This window comes from Arachis ipaensis, chromosome B1, assembly GCF_059453495.1.
Source record: "Arachis ipaensis isolate K30076 ecotype BB chromosome B1, ASM5945349v1, whole genome shotgun sequence".
In the NCBI taxonomy this organism is placed as follows: domain Eukaryota; kingdom Viridiplantae; phylum Streptophyta; class Magnoliopsida; order Fabales; family Fabaceae; genus Arachis; species Arachis ipaensis.
The window spans coordinates 137,620,610-137,639,106 of record NC_142436.1 but is presented as its reverse complement, the minus strand read 5'-3'; the positions used below and the strand labels follow the sequence as shown (position 1 = coordinate 137,639,106).

General features: G+C 35.2%; 4 protein-coding genes across 4 annotated transcripts; 1 reads left to right on the top strand and 3 right to left on the bottom strand.

Moving 5' to 3' along the window:
• LOC148578548 (uncharacterized) lies at positions 1–1,330 on the bottom strand. Its single transcript, XM_088503092.1, has 2 exons — positions 704–1,330; positions 1–123 (listed from the first exon to the last, which is right to left on the bottom strand). The coding sequence occupies exons 1-2, from the start codon at positions 1,328–1,330 to the stop codon at positions 1–3; spliced, it is 750 nt and encodes a 249-aa protein (XP_088359218.1).
• Positions 1,331–4,732: 3,402 nt separating this feature from the next.
• On the bottom strand, positions 4,733–7,090 carry LOC107635710 (uncharacterized). Its single transcript, XM_016339268.3, has 3 exons — positions 6,575–7,090; positions 6,103–6,237; positions 4,733–5,192 (listed from the first exon to the last, which is right to left on the bottom strand). Exons 1-3 carry the CDS (start codon positions 7,002–7,004, stop codon positions 5,053–5,055), a joined length of 705 nt encoding a protein of 234 aa, XP_016194754.1. The 5' UTR covers positions 7,005–7,090; the 3' UTR covers positions 4,733–5,052.
• Positions 7,091–7,793: 703 nt separating this feature from the next.
• On the bottom strand, positions 7,794–11,544 carry LOC107635701 (cation/H(+) antiporter 19). The gene is made up of 4 exons (XM_088499552.1): positions 11,463–11,544; positions 10,997–11,249; positions 9,572–10,573; positions 7,794–9,322 (listed from the first exon to the last, which is right to left on the bottom strand). Exons 2-4 carry the CDS (start codon positions 11,207–11,209, stop codon positions 8,102–8,104), a joined length of 2,436 nt encoding a protein of 811 aa, XP_088355678.1. The 5' UTR covers positions 11,210–11,249; positions 11,463–11,544; the 3' UTR covers positions 7,794–8,101.
• Positions 11,545–17,100: 5,556 nt separating this feature from the next.
• Positions 17,101–17,600, top strand: LOC107619566 (self-incompatibility protein S1-like). Its single transcript, XM_016321861.3, has one exon. The coding sequence runs from the start codon at positions 17,101–17,103 to the stop codon at positions 17,524–17,526; it is 426 nt and encodes a 141-aa protein (XP_016177347.1). The 3' UTR covers positions 17,527–17,600.
• Positions 17,601–18,497: the final 897 nt, after the last annotated feature.

Genomic DNA, 18,497 nt, shown 5'->3' with positions numbered 1-18,497 from the left:
TCATTGTAGCATTTTCTTGCCAATTTCTGGTCTCCCCATATCGTTGCTATCCCCGCATATGTTGGGAATTTCATGCAAAGGTGAGGTGTAGACACCACTGCTCCGAGCCGATTTAGAGTAGTTCTGCCAATCAAGGCATTATATGTTGACCCACGTCGATGACTATAAAGTCTATGCTCAGAGTTTTGGATTTTTCCCCCTTTCCAAAGGTCGTGTGGAGGGGTAGGAATCCTAGTGGTTTTATTGGCGTGTCGCCTAGTCCGTACAGGGTATCAGGGTAAGCCCTTAACTCCTTTTCATCCAACCCTAGTTTGTCGAATGCGGGTTTGAAAAGGATGTCTGCTGAACTCCCTTGGTCTACTAGTGTTATGTGGACATGAGCATTGGCTAGGATCATGGTTATCACCACCGGATCATTGTGTCCAGGGATTACTCCTTGCCCATCTTCTTTTGTGAATGAGATGGTTGGGAGGTCGGGTGCTTCGCTCCTGACCTGGTAAACTCGCTTGAGGCGTCTCTTGCGAGATGACTTGGTGAGTCCCCCTCCCGCAAATCCTCCCGAGATCATATGTATGTGTCTCTCGGGGGTTTGTGGTGGTGGGTCTCTTCTATCCCCGTCATCTCGCTTTCTTTTTCCATGATTGTCTGACCTTTCCATGAGATATCTGTCAAGTCGGCCTTCCCTGGCCAACTTTTCTGTCACATTTTTGAGGTCGTAGCAATCATTTGTTGAGTGACCATACATCTTATGGTACTCACAGTAATCGCTGCGGCTTCCTCCCTTTTTGTTTTTGATGGGCCTAGGAGGCGGTAGTCTTTCGGTATTGCAGATTTCTCTGTACACGTCCACTATGAAAACTTTTAGAGGAGTATAAGAGTGATATCTCCTCGGTCGGTCGAGGCCGACCTCCTCTTTTTTCTTGGGCTCCCTTTCTTTCTCTTTTATCGAGTGGGGGTGCCCAAGTCGCCAACTCGGCTCTCGTAATCTGGCATTCTCCTCCATGTTGATGTACTTTTCTGCTCTCTCTTGTACATCACTCAAGGAGGTGGGGTGCTTTTTTGATATGGACTGCGAGAAAGGACCTTCTCTAAGTCCATTTACTAGCCCTATGATGACTGCCTCAGTGGGTAGGTCTTGAATCTCCAAGCACGCCTTTTTGAACCTTTCCATATAGTCCCGTAAAGGTTCTCCAACCTCCTGCTTTACTCCCAGAAGGCTCTGTGCGTGCTTTACTTTATCCTTCTGGATGGAGAACCTCATTAAGAACTTTCTCGAGAGGTCCTCAAAGCTGGTGACCGACCTTGGAGGGAGGCTATCGAACCACTTCATCGCCGCTTTTGACAGGGTGGTCGGGAAAGCTTTGCAGCGAGTTGCATCAGAAGCATCAGCCAAATACATCCGACTTTTGAAATTGCTTAAATGATGCTTCGGGTCTGTGGTTCCGTCATAGAGGTTCATATTAGGGCTTTTGAAGTTTCTTGAAATTTTTGCCCTCATTATGTCCTCACTGAATGGATCCTCTCCTCCCAGGGGCGACTCTTCTCGGTCGCTTCGGGAGTTCCGACTTCTAAGGGAGGATTCTAGCTTCAAGAGTTTTTCTTCTAACTCTTTTCGCCGCTCTATCTCTTCCCTTAGACTTCGCTCCGCCTCTCGTTGTCGTTCTAATTACTGTTCCAGCTACTCCAAACGACCTTGATGACCATGGACCAACCCCATTAGCTCGGCTGCATGGGGTGGCCCTTCCTTTCCTGATTCGCGTCCATCCGAGGAGTTCACCTTAGGATTTTTAAGTCCCGAGGTGCCTTCTCTGTGCTGGTCGTTGGCTCCCTGGTTGAGGGTTAGGTCTGCGTCATTATTTCCGGTATCTAGATTTTCTTGTTCAGAATCAGACGCCGTATGACCATCCTCTGGTGAATTATCCGCCATTACTGGTTGATCTCTCGGGTCCCCGGCAAGGCGCCAATGTTACGGTGGGTAACCGGAGATTAGTGGGCTGGATTCGTTGGGTTGGCCCAATCGTCTGAGGAGGAAAACTTTCAAGCGGGTTCGCGTCTTTGGGGCCTCCGTCCGACTTGTGAGTATGGGTGAATAGGGGGTGGTACCTGCAAAGACACTCCGATGCCTAAGTCAACAAGGGTGTAAGCAGGTCTAGAGAGTATTAGGACTTAGAGATACCTGAGGGATGTCAGTGTATTTATAGTGGTGAACCAATAACCACCGTTGAAGTAGTTCCACTTTTTAAGGTGGATAACCGTCTCTTTATCTTAGGGAAATTGAGATATGGCTCCTGGAAGTGGGTTGAGAGTTTTTAGGGGCAGTTATTTTAATATTATCTGCCAGCTAATTCTCGTTCCCGACTTCCTTAGAGCAAGTCGTGGCAAGAACCAACTTCTCAGGGGAAGGTTGGTGTAAGGTGAGACTCAATCCTGTGGGTTGGGTCTTTCGTTTGGACCTGGGCCTTAGCATTGAGTCAGGGTATGAACACCAATATAGGTAGATTACACTATTTTCTATTCTATTTTTAAATAAATTTTCGCTTAAAAAAATTAAATTAATAATTTAATAATAACTAAAAGTAATAAATTCTAATAGCCTCCTAATATTTTTCTTACACAACTAAAGTTATTCCAATAGTTTTAAAATTAATTGTCCTTTTTTAATTATATATAATTATTAAAATAATATTAAAATTATTAAAATATGAATTATAAGAAAAATAAAAATATCTTTAATATTATTGTCTTATCAATTGTTTACTTTTCTAAACATTTTTACATTAATATTAAAGAATATAATAAAGAAATTAATTAATAAGTTTTTAAAATTAAAAATAACATTTAATTTGCAACAAAATAAAAAAAGAAAAGAGACCAGTCGCGGAGGAAGCAGCACACATGCATTTAATTATCATCAGACTTTTTTATCCTAGGGATTAACTAGCAACTTAAAAGTCAGGACTTATGCCGTTAAACTATCTAAGTATTTTCGTAATTAGGGGTGACAATGAGGTAGATTTTTGTCTTATTTGATTTCGCTCCGTCTTATAATAATTTGCAGAGAATTCGCCCTATAATTATTCGTAAATAATAAAAAGTTGTACTCTAATTCACTTTTACAGGTATCTACTCTGCCCTTATAATTATTAAATCCAACAAATAAAATTAAATTTTAAAATTTATATAACCATCATCATATAAATAATATAAATTAAAATAAAAATTTAAATATGATACAATATTATTAATTATTTTACTAAATATATTACATATTATATATATATACCGGGGGCGAATAGGACAAGTATTACCTAAACTCGATCCTGTCCTCGTCTCACCTAAGATCTTGCCCGCAGAAAACTCGTTTCGCACCAAAGCAGGTAATTACCCGCCCTAAACTGGTAGAGGCGGAATGAATACCCACAAATTTGAGTAGGATTGTCACCCCTATTCATTGCTAAGTAACCATAATTTTTACGTGAGCCATTGAGCATTGATATTAATGTGCAGAATTAATGTATTTTTTTCCATGTGAAAAGCACATATCTAAGGGTTAGATTTGTGACCTTTAATATTCTTTCTTTTTAACATGCAAATTTGAGGACCATATTTGTTTTTTTATTTAAAATTTTTTTAAACATACAAAATTTAACTCTCAAATTTGTATTAAAATAATTTTTAAATGTGTAAATCAAAACTTTCAACTTATTTTTTTTTCAACACAAATCGATTCCTTCGATTTGTGAACTTAGAAAATTTGACCATTAGATTTCTTTACAAATTTTATTATTCTTCAAATATGAGATTTCGATTTGTTATTTAAAATAAAAAATAAATAAAATTCATATAAAATAAAACACACCAATTAACCATTACTATAAATTACACAAAATCTTCCATATTTAAAGTTTAGCCTTAATTTCAAGCTTAGTTGTTCGTTCAAAATTTTCAGAAAAATTTCATTTAGACATTTTTAATACATTACTAAATGAGTATTTATTCAAATTGCTCCCAAAAAATTTCAAAGTGGATATTTTAATCTTCAACAAAAATTAATTATATAATTAGTCTCCAATCATTTCAAAGTGGATATTTTAATCTTCAACAAAAATTAATTATATAATTAGTCTCCAATATTTTTTATCATAAAACGAATTGGTCCTTTTTGACATCGCTCCATTAAGAACAAACAGAACAATCTAACGTGTTATGTTAAACTGGTGACTCAACTGTTAAGCGCTACGTGTTAAATTAAGACAAATTGATCCCCCCTTAAGAAAACTATTTATCAAGCAGATAGGTCCCAAAAAAATCACATATAAAACAATTAGATCTCTAATCATTTTATTTAACCGTCAACTAAAATTTTCCATTTCCCTAAAACCAAATTTTATACACACAATTTTAATACTACAAATATAATCACAGCAATAAAAATATAATCACAACAGTATAATTAATTTCTGTTGAAGACCAAAACGTCCACTTTAGAATTCTTTGGAACCAATTTGGATAAATAATCCTACTAAATCTTCACTTTCTTTTTATAATATAAAAAATACAATTTTCATCTCTCATTTTTTATTAATTATTTTAAGTGTTAAACTAACATTTGTCCAAAAATCATCAATTACAAATTTTTTATTACAAAAATATAAAATTTAAGTTTCTAATAAATTTATTAAAATAATTTACAAATTTCGGTTGATAATACTATACTCTTATCGTGAATGAATTTGACACCTAAATCCTTATATTATTCCCAACAATAGAAAATATACACACAAACTGTACACAGAGTGATCCATATTGATTGTTAATGACCAAAATTTATGTAACATACTAACATCCTTAACACGAGGAAATGGTCCATCTTAAAATAATAATAACAATGCTCGTAAACAGTGGCAACACAGAAGTTCCAAACTCTGGCTCTTTATTTCACAACAAAAGTCCTAGAAAGCAACACAATGCTCATAACAAAAGGAGATTGTATTTAGCCAAAGATTGCATGATACCCTACAATCTCACTTTCCTTGTTTACATTCTAGTATTCTAGTGAGAGCTACGCATAATTCCATGCAAGTAACCACCCGTCATTATAAGGGAGACTAAGGAAACAACACCTGCTGGAAAGATCTTCCCTGATTTCTTGAAACGAGAACCCATCACCCCCAAAAGTGCAGCCGATATGCCTACATGTATATCAAGAAAAGTAATCACAAAAATCAGACATGAGGGCAAAAGACACGAAACTTACACCAATTGCCTTGCAAGGTTGAGAAACTTGAATGTTTAAATAAATATCAAATACATCAATATATATACATATTCTGGTTCCCAAAGTTAGTCTGGGTTAGGCCATCAGGGAACTCCACACTAGTTCTATTGCTAAAGAGCCTTTACCGATAACAAACTTCAATATATCTTACACAGGAAACCACCAATCCATGCTACAATTATATATATTGGGAATGCATCGTAGTCACTTACAAGGAAGCTACGAATCCTCATTGAAATAATACACCAATAGCAATGCATCAGTCTCTTCAATTATGTGCCAAACATCATAGTCTCTTTTCTTTTTGTCTTTCTTTGTTAGGTTCAGTAAAATTCAGGGACTACCAAATGATACTTCTACTTCTTTAACCAACTACTTGTCGTAACTCTGACATTCAGATAATTCACCTCCAAAGGAGCTCCAGAGTTTAGACAGGAGTATGTTTTTTAGTCTAGAATTGGTAGATATTAGAGAAACATCAACTACAACAATCTTTTCTCCAAACCACGCCCCCCCCAAAAAAAAAAACACACACACACACACGAAAAAAAGTAAGGTACTAGTGCACCCCATGAAGACATGCGTATATAACTGGCATATGAAATGAAGTGCAACGAAATGATACCACTCAATTGTAATGATGGAATGAAATAATAAAATTACCACTAAATTTTTCGGATGCTCAACTAGAAATGCACCCTATTATAGTAACAACAGATAAGATAGCTGCTTCCTACGATGGACTTCAACCAATGTTGTAGTAATTTACAACAGCCTAGTCAGAGTAAGATATCTTGATCCTTGACCAACAACAAATCACTTACCAAGGCCCACAGATGATGCAAAAACAGGCCTCAGAGGTAGCTCAGTGTAAACATAATACAGCAAAGCGGCAGACACACCACCGGCCAAAAGCGACTTCTGGCTCCCACTCTTCAAATAGCCCATCAGACCACCCACTGCCAACAATGAACAATCACCAACAACAGCATTGTCAGAAGAATGCAGATACCACTGGGGAAAAAACCAAAACAGGATTCTATGACTACAAAATTACTCGATACAATTTATCAAAATTAGCTGCTAGAGATGACACTCTGACTCTTACGTGATCCGAGTTAATTAATATTCAGAATTCCAACAAATCAAACACAAACAAGTTCAACGCTAGTGCTAGCTCATCTTCCTAGGGTTTTCCACACTCCAGGGTTTAGCAACAAACGAGTTTCTTCCACTTTCTAGGGTCTTAACAGCAGCGATTCAAGCGGGTAAAATAAATTGAAAAAAATTAAGTACCTCCTACAAGAGCAGCGTAACCAAGAGTGAATTTCTGAGACATCAAGAGAGCCATCCTCCTCTTATGTTCCGGGTCAGATCCTTCTTTGTCCTTGTTATCGTCGTTCCCACCGCCGCCGCCACCACCACCACCACCGCGGTCTCCAAAACCGTTTCCGGCACTACCACCACCACCGGTATTGTCCAATTCTGGTTGACCTAGGTCAACGGAAGATGCTTTCGAATCGGAAGAGACAACGGCAGCGTACACGTGAGAGCTAGTGTTGGAATGAGTTAAGCTTTGACGCAAGTAACTGAATGCAGGAGTGTGAAACAGCGAAACGGTGGTGGTTGTTGGAAGAGTGTGGAAGGTTCTAGAAGAAGTGGTGGCAGTTGTGGGCCGAAGAGAGAAAGAAGGACTCGTCGATACACCAAACACAGCTTCTGCCATTATGATTGTAATCGCGGATGTTCTTGATCTGTGTTTTTTATTTCATTTTTGTTGGTAATATTGTTTCATTCGGGGGGTTTAGTGTTAATTAAACTTGGATTTTCTGGTGATTTGTGTTCCCGAGTCCCACGTGGAGTCCACCGAAGCTTAGCCCAAGAACGAGGCCCAATCTTCCTTGGCCCCCACTTTCTCATGTATAAAAAAATAACCATAAAAACAGAACTCGCCCTGACCAAAAGTAAAAAATACAGAACTCACAAGTCACACAACTCACAAGTAACAATATTGTTTGAAAAATCGTATTTGCATGATATATCATTAATAATATACTTTTTTATGTTATAGAAAATTAATTGAAAACATTTTTAACTTATTAATAATTTAAGTACTAACAATATAAGATATATATTAGAGTAAAATATTATTTTAATCTCTAATATTTTGATTAAATTTTAATTTTATTTTTAATATTTAAAATGCCTTATTTTTATTTTAAATATTTTATTTTGTTCTATCATAATCTTCTAATAGAAACAAATTTTTTTTTTAAAATATTCTTTTTTTTAATAATTTTCTTTTATATTATGATAAAAATTATAATTATAGAGGTTATAATAGTTATTAAAGTGATTTGAGAACAAAAATGATAGAATAATAAAAAAAAAGATAACAATAAAAAATATTTTAAAAAAATTAATCAAAAAATAGAATAAAATAAAATATTTAAGATAAAAATAAAATATTTTAAATATTAAAAATAAAATTAAAATTTAATCTAAATATCTGGACTACAATAGTTTACTTTACTCTGTACATTAAGAGGAGATATTAACTATAGCTTATAGATTACAGAAAAATATAGTTACTCATAAAGATATAAGAATAAACAAACACTCACCTAAACCTATAATATTAATGTAAAAACATTAATTAATCAAACTAAAAGTACTAACTTATTATCGGAACATCTAAAAACTTGTCCAATGAGCAGCCCACTTGCATATCTTTTACAACACATTTGAAAGTTAGACCATCCTTCAAATCAATATATACGAGGCCGGGTAGTGGGGTACTAAAACAATTAAAAAGAAGTTAGATCAGAGCGGGGTATCAGGCTCCTCAAGTTGATCAATTTCCTCCATGACGAGTGGGTGAGCATCAGCAGCTGGATTATACTGTTGGATGACAACAACAGACGCGGTGGTTGAGAATTCCGAAGAAGCCAAGAAGCTTCCAACAGGGCCAAGTTGAGCAGAGTCACTGTTGTAAACCAAGGGTGCAACGGATGGCATTCTACCAACCAAAATAAGGCTGGACCTACTCATCTCCCTCAAAGCAGCCTCAATGTCGTTTCGGCTATCCACTAGTCTCTCCTCATACTTGATTGACTTCCCCAAGAACTCGTTCCACAACTCCTCGTCTAACTGTTTTTCGTTTTCATCAATCTCTGTAACCACTTTCTGTTGCTTGTCTACTGACACAGCGACAAGCTTCGCCCCGAAGGCCAGGCTCTTCCCCGGTGCTGTAACAAACTTAACAACCGTCAGCGAGATACCCGGGTGCTGTGCCATCCTCATACCATAAGAAAGTGCTTCTCTACAATCACGTCCACCGAAGAACAACACAACTATGTTGTATGACACGTCAGATGCTTGAACCTGGCTTGCGCCGCCTAGTCCACGGTCAACCAAGATCCCTACAGAGCAAGGAGCGTGGCTCAAAACAAGCTCGTTCATGTGACGGAACGAGCTTCCCAGAGACTCCATGGATCCATCAACGAGTTGGTGCTTGTGGAATGGAAGGACGATCATTGCAGCACGCTTTTGGTGAGCGCTAGTGCAGATATCTTCATGGATGTTAGCGAGATCAGAGATAGCAGTCATGGGACGAACGTTAACCTTGTTGAGTTTTCCGTAAGCCTGGAAAGCAATGATCATGTGATCGTTGTTGCCGTTGGCGTCGTCGGGTTTGTTGTTCCAGAAAGGAAGGCCGTTCCTGCGTGCCTTGTGGGCCATAGTGATGGCAGAGGAGCGCTCTGAGAGCTCCATAAGGTGCATGGCGTAAATGCAAAGCTTCCCAAACTTCTTGGTTCCGCGGGAAGATTCGATGAGGTTCAGCAAGGTTGGGATGCTGCGTGTGCTGTGGAAACATGCCAGCATCCTCAGCTCTGTGTCCAGATCCTTGCGCTGGATTGTTTTGTGTTTGTATGGTGCTCCTCTCCGAGCTGGCTTGTACACTGCCATCACTATTGGGGTCGTGATGAAGGTGGTGAAAAGTGCCATCAGAACACAAATTGCAAATGCTTGGTCGTTCAGCACCTGCATTACAAATTGGCATTTTGTAAAATGCAATTTTTGTTTGTTAGTATGGGATTAAGAGAAATGCTAATGTTCATCAGAATATATTGTTTTTTGTTATTAGTTAGCCATTAATTCAATTTTTTTAGTCTAGTCATCTAACAATATATTTTATTCCATACTTTTAAACATTAATAACTAACTGATTATCAAAAACAATAAATTCTGATAGTTCTCTAACATTTCTCTTGGATTAACGAAGTTACATACCTTGCGATCCTTTCCAATGTTAAGAACAATGAGCTCTACCAAACCCTTAGTGTTCATGAGAAAGCCAAGTGCCAATGATTCTCTAAAAGGCACCTTACATGAGAGTGACACCACAACAGTGCCAACAATCTTTCCAAAGCAAGCATTGAAAATAACAAGTGCAAGCAATGCCCAAGAAGTGCCTCCACTAATAGTAGCCACATTTGTCTTCAACCCACTAGACACAAAATATAGTGGCAAGAAAATCCCACTGACCAAGTCTTCAATCTTCTCAATCAAAACCCCAGCAAAAGGACCATCTTTTGGGACAATTATACCAACCACAAATGCACCAAACAGAGCATGGATACCAATTGTATCGGTCAGAAAACTACAAGCCAAAACCAACGTCAACGTGAAGCATATGTAGGTCTCTTTAACCGGCTCCCCAGACAGCGAATGCTTCGCCATTATCACCAGCAAAGGCCTTATGCCATACACAGCAAAGAGTATAAAACCGGCACCACAAAGCAGAACCCAAAGAGAGATTATCGGAGAAGTGTTGTCACCGGAGACAGCTATTGCAAGAGCTAAGAGTATCCATGCTGCAACATCATTCACTGCAGCCGCAGACATGGCAATGCTTCCAACATCAGTGGTTAGAAGCTTGAGCTCGGCGAGGATTCGAGCCAAGACAGGGAAGGCAGTGATAGATAGAGCCACGCCCATGAAAACAATGAAGGCAAGTGGCTGAACACCTTGTGAGATGGTTGCTCTGAGAACAAAAGAGGTTCCAACGCCGAGAAGGAAAGGGAAAGTGATGCCGCACACGGCAATGGCTAAGGCCTTTGGCCCAGTACGCTTAATGGAGCGGACATCAAGCTCAAGACCAACGAGAAACAAGAAGAACAAGAGACCTACATTGGCTATGGTGTCCAGAACTGTTAAGCTCTTCTTTGGAAAGATTGTGTTTAGGAACTTCTGGTTTCGTCCAAATGCAGATGGTCCTAGCAGTAATCCTCCCTGGATCATAATATTCAATGAGAACTCATATTTGCACCATTTTTTTCCCCTTTTTTTATGATATAAAAAATAAAAAGATGTATAAAAGAAGCGTATTCAAAAGTGATGTATAAAAAAAGTTTATGTTTATATTTTTTTTATGTAAAATAATAAAAAAAAATGTGTAAATATTATGTAAAATTTTTCTATAAGAACTCAGTATAATTTCAATAGCTTACAAGTTTTGAAGGGTTAATAGCATAATTAAAATCTGATTTGAATGGAGATCTTATCATGTGAGACAAGAAACAATATAGTTAACAGGGAAAGAAAGTGACAACAGAGAAGTAACAAACTTCTTTTCAAACTGGGATCTAGTTTATCCCTACAAAAAATATGAAAAATACAAATAAACAAATAAAGAGAGTAATTAGAAAAGCTTACGATGATCTCTGCAATAACTCTAGGCTGTCTAAGGGGTTTGCAAAGGAATGCAAGGAATCTGGTGAAGCCAACAACGATACATATTTGAACAATTAGCAATGGAAGAGCATAGTCAAGAGGATTTTCATGGTGGAACGCCCCATTGGACGTGGCTTTCATTGGTGCTGGACATGCTGGTGGTGCTGCTGCTGTTACTGGATTCGGCGTAGCCATTCTTGTGTCTTGTTAATCACTCTCTCTCTCTCTCTCTCTCCTTCACAAGAGATAGAGCAGCATTAAGATGATTCAAGAAACAATCTTTTATAAAAAGTACAATAATTAGTTAATCACAACAATATAATGGAATCACAGTGCAACGTAACCACCCAGCTTATCGTCTAGGGTCAATGAATAAGAGATTGAATCGGGAAGTTACGGAGGGTACCGAAAATAAACAGTATGGTACATATTATATGACAATGTTGACCTTTGAAGGTTTTTTTCTTCTTCTGTATTTTCTTTTGCTATATATGGCTTGGTTCAACAGCTAGGATACGGTTGCGTTTGCAACTTCCGCTTTTCACCTTATTAATTTGGGAAATCAACTTTCATCATACAGCTAAGTCTATCAGACGACTCTAGGTTGTTGTAACTTTTCTTCTTTTATGCCAAGTTTTTTTTTCTTTCATTTTTTTCCTTAAGTGGATAAAAATTGATTTGCAACTATTTTGGTTATTTATTTCTTAATTAGTTGGCTATTATAAGAGGATATGATAAAGAAAATGCGAATAAAGAATGAAGGATAAGAAGAAACGAAGAAAAGATAAGCACAATGAAAATACAAAAAGATAGATAAATTTTTTTTATTATACTTCTATAAAATCTGTTTTTAGTCACTAAAAAAGATTTTTTTTACTAGATTTTCAAAGAACATATTCTTAAAAGTTTAGAACAAAAGGTAAAAATTAAAAGAAACTAGCTAATACACATAATTATCTTAGTTGAATATTTCAATTTTTTATGAAATAAACAAAGTAAATTACTCATCTCTCTTTATTAAAAAAAATGTGCATAAAATAACTAAAAATTTTTATTCATCAAAATTTTGTTAGAATAAGTCACAAAAATGTTTAAATAACTTTTTAACAAGTCGGTTGATAAAATAAGATAAGAGAACTTAATTTAAATTTTTTACAAAAATAAGATAATTTAATAATCAAATTTGATCTTATTAGATTATATTATATTAATTTAAATTTAAAATTCTTAAATAAATACTAAATCAAATATTCAAATAAATCTTAATAACATAACAAAACATAAACTTAATAAATTCAAAAATAAATATTAATTTTGTGACTCTCGCTAAACTTAAAAAATAGAGTAAATTATCGTTTTTGTCCCCAACGTTTGGGATAAATTATATTTGTGTCCCTAACGTTTAAATCGTCCTATTTGTATCTCTAACGTTTGTAAAAGTGATTCAATATTATCCTGCCATTAATTACACATCATGTGCGCTTTAGTTTGAGTTTTTAAAAATATCTTCTTGTAGTTAGAATACAAATGTTTGGGATAGAATCGATGATCTACTTCGAAAAATAGCTCATTAAATGTTGAAACTAATTCCTACAACAGTTACATAATTCACTTTTCTAGGGACATAATTGAATCTAAACACAAATAGTGGGTATAATATTAAAATCGAATATATCCAAGTGAGACCTAATTGAGAATGAATACATCCAAGTGAGAATAATTGAAAAATATAATCTGATTTGTTAATATAATTGATAGTAGGATAACATTAAATCACTTTTATAAACGTTAAGGATACAAATAGAACGATTTAAACGTTAGGGATACAAATAAGACTTACCCCAGACGTTAAAAAAAAAAACATACTTTACTCTAAAAAATATTAATGAACTTCTTGTTGTCTTGACTTAATCAAATGAACTTTATCTTTCTCTTCATGGTTAGCAATTGATGTATCTCTTCATTGCTAAATTCTCAAAGCTATCTTTAAATTTCTTTATGCGTGCTCTAGTAACAAGACTATCCGAAAATATAAAATTTTCATTTTGCCATTTTATCTTAAAATGCCTAAATTATCCTCCGATACATGTATTAGGATATAGTAGACAATTTTTCTTAGTGATTTATTTATGTCATTATATCTTTCCCTTTCCATAGCATCAGAGTTTTATCCAGCGGAGAAAATAGAAAGATGAGTCAATGTCATCACTTTTATCATTTTACAAAGCTTTTGAGTTTTGATTCTAAATTATCTTTAGTTATTTATTTTTGAAAGATCGATTATTTATTACTCCTTATATGTCAAAAAAATATATTTTTTACCAAAAATAAAATATTCGAACCCGCAACCTCTTAATTGAGTATGGAGAAACTATGTCATTTGAGCTATATCTCATTGGCTATTTCAAAAAATATTATGCTCAGATTATTTGGAGTAGTTAAATAAGCATTAATTATATATTGATAATTTTGACCATCATGCAATTTTAAGCATTGTCATGATCTATTTATTTTGTAGATTTTGAATCAGGAACTAATCTCTCTACTTTATAATCTAAATTTCACTTGAATGCAAATAATTAAATAAGAATTAATTCATTCAACTTTATATTTAAACATTTATTTTAGTTGTTCATAGTATCTTTTAATTTGACAGGTTAAACATTAATTCGTCGTTGATCTAAATTTTATATATACAAGATCGAATTTAAATCTCCAATTGATTTTATTAATTCATTCTTTATTATGTTTGAATTCTATTTACTATTTTATTTTCTATAATAACAAACTATGAGAATAAGAAATTACTTTCATAGCCAATCAATTATTTTCAACATAGTTATCAAATTCAGATCAGACCGACCAATTTGACCGAAAAATTAGTGAATCGGATTCTAAACCGATTCAAATTAACATTTTAACCAGACAAGTAAACGAATCGGTCAAACTCAAAAAATTCGGTCAAATTCGATCTAAACCGAAACTCAAATCGAATCGGTTGACCTGCTGATGTCAACAAAAAAGCCTACAACCACTGGGACAAGTCTTCTCTTTGTATTGTATAGTATCTTTTAATAAATATATTACTAACTATTAGACATATCTTAATTAATAATTTGTGTATTAATTTTTTTAGTCATGTAAATTTAAGATATTTTTTATCTTTTTATTCTAATGAATAGTTTTCATATTAATTTAATTTATTTTTTATTTTATACTTACTTTTTTTAAAAATGAATTATTTTTTAATTATATATAATTATTAAAATAAAAATAAACTTTGTTAAATATCTTTAAATTAAAAAAAAATAAGCAAAAAATTTTTATTAATCAATGACATATTTTTGTTATTGATAATTATATAACATCTATTAATATAAATATTTTTTAACATATATTTGAATCGAACGCGCTACACATCCCTATAACCATGTAACCAAGTTGGTCCAAGTCCAAATAGAGTCACGCGCATTAATGACGAGTGAAAACACGCGCTTGAAAACCCTTCGTTACTTCGCGCTCATTATGAAAAAATGTTACTTTTTCCTCAACATGAAACCGCTCATTCTCTTCGAATTTCTCTCAAAATCACTCAAACTTCAGTCACGTTCTCTGCGAAAACCACCACTGGAGAAGAATCGCGAGAAGATTTAGCAAGGAACAACCAGAAACGAACGAAAACAGCAACAGAGATTCGCCTTCCTCCTCCTCCTCATTCTCCTCCTTCTTTTTCGCGTTCTTTCTTCTTCACATGTTTTCTCCTTATCTTCATTCTTTTGTTGTTATTACTGCTATATTTTTTTTTTGTCTTTTTCTCTTTCTCTCCCTTATGAAGAAGCAGTAGAAGGTGAGGAGAAAGAGTTTTAAATTGTGCATAATAGAAATGAATCGAAATGGCCAACTCCACTGAATCGAACATCATTCATATACTGAATAAAACGTCATAAGCATTTAATCATCAAAGAAAAATATACTATGATAGTAAATCCACTGCCCTCTCTAGCCCTTATTTTAAATTCACATATGAAAATTTAGATAGTAAATAGCATATACTATAATTGGCTGTTTGTAATTAACAATATTTTGTTTAACTTGTTTAAAAAACAAAAAATGCTTACTTCAAATGTATATATGTGAATATTAATCTAAATGTTAATGTTAATATTTGTATTTGATTCAAGATAGATTACTCATCTGAGATGTTAATTTATATATCTGTTGGAACTATTTGGCTGCAGTTTTATTCCAGGTTCTCGGTTATTGCAATCACTGTATTTACTAATACATTACGAACTCCAAAAGAACACAGTGAACCGAAATTAATACACTGGGCAAACCGAAAGTTGGAAACACACTGAACCCCTAAACCCTGAACCCTAAACCCTAAACCCTAAATACTAAAACCAGAACTCTGAACACTGAACCCTGAACTGATAAACCCTAAACCCCTAAAATCCTAAAACTCTAAACCCTAAACCTTGAACTCTAAACCCCTAAACCCCTAAAATCCTAAAATCCTAACCCCTAAAACACTAAACACTAAACCCTAAACACTAAACTCTGAACCCCTAAACCTTAAATCCTAACCCTGAATCCTAAACCCTCAACCCTAAACCCTGAGCACAATGAACCAAAATTAATACACTGGGCAAACCGAAAGTTGGAAACACACTGAACCCCTAAACCCTGAACCCTAAACCCTAAACTCTAAACCCTGAACCTGAACCACTAAAGCCTAAACCCTAAACACTAAACCCCTAAAATCCTAAAGCCCTAACCCTAAACCTTGAACTCCTAAACCCCTAAACCCCTAAATCATAAACCCTGAACCCTAAACTCTAAACACTATATTCGTCTAATTATTTTTAGACTCCTTTCTGCATACCAAACCGAACACATGCACATGGTGAATCAACTCTTTAGTAATTACTGAACAAAAAAGTTACTCAGATTTACTCACAGTTACTCACAGTGACTCACACTCACAGTTACTCACAGTTACATATTATCAATTCAATTCAATTCAGATATAGATCACCTCAGTATATTCAATTCACTTCAAATAAAATTAGCAATTTCATTCCATTGAATTCGATTCAAAATTCAATAATCCAAACCTCATCAAATTGATGCGTTTCGGAAGAATTATCAAAATCGCACACTCATTCAACTGATTTAAAGTTGATTCATTCATTGTTTCAATTCAGAAGTGCAAATCAAAGAAGAAAACAAAGAAGAAGATGAACGACGAAGCTAATTACGTTGAAGTCAATCCAGATCCATAATGCAGAGAAGAAAAATGCGAATAGAGGAGAACAACGAATTTAATTAGGTTAAAGAAGAAGAAGGAGAACAGGAAAAAGAAGAAGAAGAACAACATCAAGAAGAAGAACGCGAAAAAGGTTTACGTTATATGGAAAGGTTTACGTTGAGAAAGGTTTACGTTGAGAAAGGTTGATCACGCAAAATAAGGATTACGTTTATACGTTATATAAGGCGCGCGTAAAACAAACGAGTATGTGGAGGGGGAAAATGCGTGGAGTGAAAGGTACTTGGATACCATTCATGTAATTTTTACATGGATGTAGAGCTTTTCTGTATTTGAATAATGTAATAGATACTAATTAATTAATAAATTAGAAAATAAGTTAATTTGATATAAAAAATTAAATGTTATATAATTATTTAATTATGACCGGATCAATCGGTTGAACCTGTGACCTACCAGTTGAACCTGTAACCCAATGACTCAGTGACCTGGCCAAGTCGATTGCCGGGTCGGTTCTGATACTATGAGTTTTAAATTGTAACAATTACACAAACTTATCATGTATCATATTCTGTTCAAACTTCAAAAAGAAGGAAATATAGGACACACTCCGAAAATCACGAGTCAGTTGTCAAACAAATAAAAGTAATGCATCTCTCTTAAAGGCCTTTCAACATTACATGCACGGCAAAACCAATGCCAGAAACCTTGTCAGATAGCAATTTTCTATATAAACTATGATGAGGTTTCATCTGTTTATGTTTTGCATCAGATACTGTTGAGTCCGAAGCAGATTGGGAACAACAAGGAAGCCTAAATGGAAGCTTATGTGGCAATATTAGCAAAGATAACTTATCTTGTTGCCCTGCTTTTTCTGGTAATAGGGTTGTGCACCCCAATTGTTGTTGAGGCCAAACATGTGAGCATCAAGAACAGGCTAGGATCTGGGAAGAACATGACCCTGCATTGTAAATCCAAAGATACTGATCTGGGTGAGCATAGTATAGCATATGGGGATGAGTTTGGGTGGGACTTCCATGACGACGTTGTCGGAACCACACTCTTTTACTGTGATTTGGAGTGGGAGAGAGTTCAGGAGTACCATTTTGATGCCTATGACTTCCACAGGGACTTTGTCCGATGCGGCGGTGATGGATGTTCATGGCTGATATCTGCTGAAGGCATGTATGGTTCAAATAGTCAAACAGGGCTCTGGGAATTCATGTACTATTGGCCAAACTGACATGATTCTTCTTCAGTAGTTCAGTGTTGGATATCATATATTACAAGTATCCTATGACTATAATGATGAATTAATAATACCATTCTCTTCTTGCATTTGCAGCTTTTATTTATTTTTGGGTACAATGATTGATTGATTGATTATCACCCTTAACACCACCACCTCCAGCAATCCACCAAACCGTCAACCACCACCAATACCCTTCGTCTTTACCTTTGAATAGCTCCATCAACACCTTTAGAGCCACCATGGATGATGGACCCAACAAGGTCACCATGTTTTGCTCAGCCACCAACGAAAACACATCAACCCCCCCCCCCCCCCCCTTCAACCATAATCCCAGACATTACCTAAACACCATTCCTTCTGTCATCATGTCCTTACCCATCCTCTTTGCCACTTTATTCTGGTTCAAAGGATCACATAATCACAATCTGGAATATCAATGTTTTTTCGCCTTTAGTTTGAATTGTGTTTCAACCAAAGACTTCAAGTAATAGAGATTAATTGCATATATATAATGACAGGCGACAGCTTGGCCTTTAGGTTGAATTGCATTTCAACCAAACACTTCAACAAATAGATGATTGATAGGTTAAGCAGGACAGTGGATAATAACAAATAACTAGAAGAATTGGAAAAACTGCTTCTTTTCTTTTCTTTTTTCTTTTTTGCCCTTTTTTTTTTTTACAAATGTTAAAAATAAGAAAGACCAGTTGGGTACTCTACATTTTTTAACTCCAGGCCATGGTCACAAGTTGCACCAGCAAGAACTTGAACATGGGCCATTTTTGCGGTATCCACCATACTTGAAGGCTGCCGTTTGTGCTCCCTTTCGCTGTTGAGATTTTTGGATGATTTCATCCACCTATTTGTTTACTTCCTAATGTCATAAATTTAGAATGGATCAAGACCATAACTCCATAAGAGTACATATGGAATATTGTGAATCAAACAAAAATTTGAGAAAA

Bases quoted from the DNA above. Each gene is read 5' to 3' on its own strand.
- LOC148578548 (XM_088503092.1), bottom strand. From the start codon at position 1,330: ATGAAGTGGTTCGATAGCCTCCCTCCAAGGTCGGTCACCAGCTTTGAG. The intron at 124-703 runs GTGACAGAAAAG...CTTGATTGGCAG, and splicing joins ATTGCTACGACCTCAAAAAT to AACTACTCTAAATCGGCTCG.
- LOC107635710 (XM_016339268.3), bottom strand. From the start codon at position 7,004: ATGGCAGAAGCTGTGTTTGGTGTATCGACGAGTCCTTCTTTCTCTCTT. The intron at 6,238-6,574 runs GTACTTAATTTT...CATTGTTGGCAG, and splicing joins TTACGCTGCTCTTGTAGGAG to TGGGTGGTCTGATGGGCTAT. The intron at 5,193-6,102 runs GTAAGTGATTTG...ATATACATGTAG, and splicing joins TGCATCATCTGTGGGCCTTG to GCATATCGGCTGCACTTTTG.
- LOC107635701 (XM_088499552.1), bottom strand. From the start codon at position 11,209: ATGGCTACGCCGAATCCAGTAACAGCAGCAGCACCACCAGCATGTCCA. The intron at 10,574-10,996 runs GTAAGCTTTTCT...ATTATGATCCAG, and splicing joins GAGTTATTGCAGAGATCATC to GGAGGATTACTGCTAGGACC. The intron at 9,323-9,571 runs GTATGTAACTTC...TTTGTAATGCAG, and splicing joins ACATTGGAAAGGATCGCAAG to GTGCTGAACGACCAAGCATT.
- LOC107619566 (XM_016321861.3), top strand. From the start codon at position 17,101: ATGGAAGCTTATGTGGCAATATTAGCAAAGATAACTTATCTTGTTGCC.